Source organism: Primulina huaijiensis, chromosome 11 (assembly GCF_012295235.1).
Source record: "Primulina huaijiensis isolate GDHJ02 chromosome 11, ASM1229523v2, whole genome shotgun sequence".
In the NCBI taxonomy this organism is placed as follows: domain Eukaryota; kingdom Viridiplantae; phylum Streptophyta; class Magnoliopsida; order Lamiales; family Gesneriaceae; genus Primulina; species Primulina huaijiensis.
Window position 1 is genome coordinate 1117230 of NC_133316.1, and position 5390 is coordinate 1122619.

Here is a 5390-nt window from a genome sequence, read left to right on the forward strand (position 1 = left end):
TACTTACCATTACACAAAACTATAAATATATACCAAGCATGAACTTACTTCGCTCCAACTTACTGAGCCACATTCTTCTCCATGAACATCAATGACTAAATAAAATAGATAATAAAATCATGTGAGCATTTTCACAATTACAAATAGTTGATCGATAATTAAACATAAACATCCATCCAATAGTTGTCACTTCAATGACAAAGACTCTAAAACCAATGACGTGTTGTTTACTACGAGTTATTATAAATAAATTTAAGTAGATAAAAATCTATCATTTTATTTGATCTTAGGTTATGAAGTAAAATATATAATAATAAAAATAATAATAATAATAATAGAATGATAGAAAAGTAATTTAAGTATTCATAAAAAGTACTAAAAAATTAAATATTTACTTACTTGTGGGAATTTAAATTTTTTTTTAAATTTAATAAAAAAATTATTAATATATTCGGGTCGGGTCGGGTCGGGAATCCCGTCGGGTATATCCTATTTTCCCGATCCCTTTCCCGATTCAGATCGTTCCTGACCATTCGGGTTGGGAAAATTTCGGGTCGGGCCCGGGTCGGAAGTCGGGAAGGGTCGGGAATTTTATGATTTTTGCCAGGCCTGGTAAAAATGACAAAAAGTCGAACTCAAGGTAGTTGAGCAAAAACCGGACGACATAGGTCTTGCTAGGGCCGCAGAAATAACGACCCTAACACAACCTGAAGAAAAATATACACTTGGGCAGAATAGGTTGCTCTCAAAGATGACCGGCCCAGTGCAACATTAAAGAAAAACAAAGATTGGATAAAGGGAAATTGGCCTTCAGTCTCCAGCCGTCGTTTTTTTTTTTTGTGTTCAGTCCTTGAGTACTTTTTTAGTACCAAATTTCCACATTAAGTGTACCACATTTCCACATGAAGTGTACCACAATTTATATGACATAGTACCACAATTTTGTGGTTAGGAAGTGAACTCAAAGAAATGTTTTGATTGGAGATTTTTCACGAACTTCTCCATTGGATAACGCGACGCAAAATACAAAAAAAAATATGTGTGGATTTTTTGGGCCAGGAAGGAAGGAAGTTACGGTCTCTTTGGTAGATATAAAAGAAGAAAAATACAAGACAATAGAGAAAGGAGGGCGGCGCAAAAGGGATCAGCCGTACGAGGCGCAAAAGGGAGAGCAAGAGGGCTATCGAAGAATAAGAACTCAAGGCTATGTTTTCTCTTTTATCTCTTTTTTTAGTTTGGATTTAGGGGACCCTAAACATTTGTTTTGAATTTTGTTTTCATGCATAGTTGATTATGTTATTGTGTTTATTGCATATTTGGATCATGATGGATATCGAAATGATTTTATAGGTTACAAAAGACATTTTATTATTGAATTTTGTTAATTCAATATAGAAATTCAATTTATCAAAATCTCATCAGATAATAAAAAAATTTCATGATATGATTATTATAAATATCGACGTACAAGGTACCGTTTAATTCGCTATATTATTTATTAATGTTTTTATCCACATTTTTATCTTATCTAATTTCATGTTTGATGTTTTATATTATTTATCAATGTATCTATCATTTATCTTATATCAATCAAATCATCAATCATATCATTGAATTAAAATTACAATATTACTCTTAATAAATAATATTATAAATATTTTCAAAAAGACAAAATGATAACATCACATTATCTCAAATTCAATCAAATTAATCAATTAAATCAAACATTATATTAACTATCATTTTTATATATTTTATTATTAAAAAATATTACTTATCTTCATGCTATTTGTCACATATTACGAATCAAACGGTACCATTTAATATTATAATTATTGTTACACACACACATATATATATATAATAACCAATTTTTTAAGGATATAATAATCTTATTTTTATTGTGCGGTGATTGACTAAGAACATTCCTAAAGGCTAAACCTAAACCCCGTCTACGGCTTGCGTCGCACCTCCGCTCATATCCGCCGTCCGCAACCACAGGTAAGCCACACTAATTTACACATTAGATCTTTTTTTTTTCCTGTAAGATCTCTGAATCGACTTTTTTACTTCAGTTATTTGTCGGCGTATCACATTTCCGTTGTAAGATCGATTGAATTTGGCCGAATTTTTTTGCAGGTTTTTTCGCTAGATATTTTTCTGTTACTTTAACTATGTAAGTTTTATGTTTGTTCTCATACTGTCAATTGTTTCACCTTTGATTTGTTAAAGAAATTGTTTTATATATGTTCCTTGTTTATCGCCCCATATTATTAAATGCTGTCCTGCCACAGTTGATATTTAAAAAAAATTCCCTTTCTGGAAGCATATAAACCTTATGCGATTCTTAAAAACTGGACTGTAAGGTAAGATTTCCCCTTGTTACTTAGTGTGTGTTTTTAATATTTCTTGATGCTATTGGGTGTGGGTGTGAAAACCAGAGGCCAAGTTTCTAGTGATAAAGCCCAGTTTGCGTAATTTGTGGTTAGGCATATTATTAGGACATTTACTCAAGTCACTGATCTGCTAATTCCTTAGTCAGCTCATAAAGATACCCATCTGATTTGGCAGCAAGTAATACCCTTTTATCATTAGTTGGTGATGGATCTTGATTCTCGACTAATATACATCCTTGGATCATCCTTTGGTTTTGGTTTGGCATGGATACCACTTGCCCCATGACTTTATTGTTTCTAGAAGTTATGTACTTTACGATTTTCTTTCTTTCTCACCAAGGCAGCTCACAAGCTTGGAAACCGTAATTTTTTCTTAGGTTAGAAATGTTTTCGTACATTAGCAAGCAGACGCTTAGTATTTGTGTATTTATCTGAATTAGAGAAGCAGAACCCCTTTTCTAAACTTTTTCATGTATTTCTTGTATTTAGGTCAGACGAAGAGCCTGTAGATCCAAAGAAGGAATTTGAAGACCGATGTAAGGCGCCATGTACACGGCCACTGAAGGAATATCAGGTGATTTTAGTTGAAATTTCAACTAATTTAACTCATCATTTCTTTGTTCTTAAGTTTTTACTAAGCCTCAGGTTTGATATTGAATGATGTCTCATTCTTTATGCTTTGTTGTCATATTACAACAGTTTATTTCATTTTTTTGTCCTCATCTCTTAGGTTATTCCTTTATTTTCTTGTTTTAGACTTTAGCATATTTGATTGCAGCATTTCCCATAATAATGTAGTTTTACGATTCTGTCATCTCTGAGTGCTTAAAGGCCTTGTTGTGTTTTAGACATGCTCAGACATTACTATCATCATAATCTTCATATCATCTATGCTTTGATAATCTTATGCACAAAAGCCAATTTAAAATTGACTTTTACCCTGAGAACTAGTGTATAACGGAGTTTTGCAAATGGATTAAGCATCCTTGCTTCTGTTTTATCCTGGAGAAATATGAGGATCTTTTTAAAAAGTAATCTGAAGTTTGTGTTGGCCATGCGCTTGCAAGGGTGTGTATGCTTGGTAAACAAAATTTAGATCATAAACGCCATGCATGGGACTTGTACTTTATTACGGATTGTGTATGCAGTTATTCTTAAATTTGATATCTAAGTTTTTTGCTGAGATAGAGTATTTGGAGTTCACTCTATTGTCAAATGTTATATTACAAACAGTGTAATGATTTGAGTTATGTTGGATTGTAAGAAAAGTTCCAAAAGAGGATACTTGATGCCCTTTCTCATATTGAGAACAACGTGCTTCCCTCAATCCGTGACATTGTTATGTTACATTGTTAATTGCAGAGTCCTTTTCTATAAAATAGAAAATTTTGCTTTGTGTGGACGAGAATACTTTCTATTGGACACCTTTTTAATCTTGATGGTCAAAATGGATGCATAACTATTGACATTCTATTGCAGAAGAGAATCAATTATTTTTTTTCTGTGCAACAGTCCTGGTTAATTTAGTTGTGTTCTAGACTGTCGTTCAATTATCTGTCATGGATCATTTGCTCATGCTTATATAATCTTCAAATCATGGCTTCTGCTGTTGAACCGTGGAACTAATAATTTCCTCTATTATATTCCTAATTGATTTTAACCAGTTTTAGATGTCCTTTTTTAGATCTGCCTATTGCTTGTAATATATTCAAGTCATGTTTATTTCTTTTCCAAGCATGCTTTCTGGCATGAATATAAACCCTTTCAGTGTTATGGACGGATGATTTTATCATATGGTTCGTCATTCACATTAGTGGTCTTCTGATTTCCTTGATTATGCTACAAGCCTCCCAAAATTCTGGTGTCACTGATGATGCTAATCGCCTGAATATTTGGCAGGCGTGTGCTAAAAGAATTCAAGGGGACGAATCTGGGCACAAGCACTGCACTGGGCAATATTTTGATTATTGGCGCTGTGTTGACAAATGCGTAAGCTTCTTCCCCCCATTTTTCAGAGCATGACTTGCTGCTGCATTTTTGTTAATTTCCTGCTGAAAATTTTCTGGCACAGGTCGCTACTAAGCTATTTGCTCATCTTAAATGATGGAATATCCAAGCTGATCGATGCACCAAAACCAAGCACTTCAGTTTTTTAGTTTCTTGCAAGAAACCCATGATGAACAGCATGGAATTTTGATAGATGGAGACTTGCTTGATAAATAAAATACAAAGACGTTGTATTAAATCTATTATGTTGCTTTTGCGATTCACGATATCTTCCATTATATGTGCACAATTTGGGTGCAGTCTTTTTTGTGTTTCTTTACTATCTGAAGTTTGTGTGTTTCTTTTGATCAATTTCTTGTAGTTATTCAATTTAATTAATTACCCAAAAAAATATACGCTCGGTGATCAAATTGATGGATTATAAATTTATAATTGGGTCTTTGATGAAATAGATAAATTACATATACTTAATTTTAGTCATGGCAGTCTGATCTATTATCAAATGCATTTTCTAATTTAAAATTTTGAAATGCATATCTTTTGATAATTATTGGGTAAATTTGTTTTAAATCTTACACCCAAAAATAAAATTGCATTAACTTATTGTCAGAAAATTATGTGTTTTCGTTCATTGGTGCAGAACAAAATGTGTGTTTCATCTCTTCAGTTCACATGTCCATACAAAATATTAAAAATAAAATATTAACTAGTTATTCTGCACATGCGATGTATGTGTACAATTTTTTTTATCATTATCGATGGATTAAAGTGAAATTTGACAAATTATCGAAAGATTAAATTGATATTTGAGTGGTTGAAATTAAAAAATTATAATGTGTAAAATATAATCTTTGTAATATATATTTACATATATATACACACATCTGTGAATTGAACCGCTGGATCTTCTCCCGGTTTTCGATTCCACCACTTTTTCAATCCAAAGATGGCACCGTCGTCTTATCCTCGGTCGCCTTCCTCACTGCG

General features: G+C 32.5%; 1 protein-coding gene across 1 annotated transcript; it reads left to right on the forward strand.

The window, feature by feature from the left end:
- The first annotated feature begins 1884 nt into the window (after nt 1-1884).
- LOC140987393 (cytochrome b-c1 complex subunit 6-like) lies at nt 1885-4718 on the forward strand. Its single transcript, XM_073455876.1, has 5 exons — nt 1885-2001; nt 2140-2176; nt 2886-2970; nt 4296-4385; nt 4468-4718. Coding segments are annotated over exons 2-5 (210 nt in total). The 5' UTR covers nt 1885-2001; nt 2140-2174; the 3' UTR covers nt 4501-4718.
- Nucleotides 4719-5390: the final 672 nt, after the last annotated feature.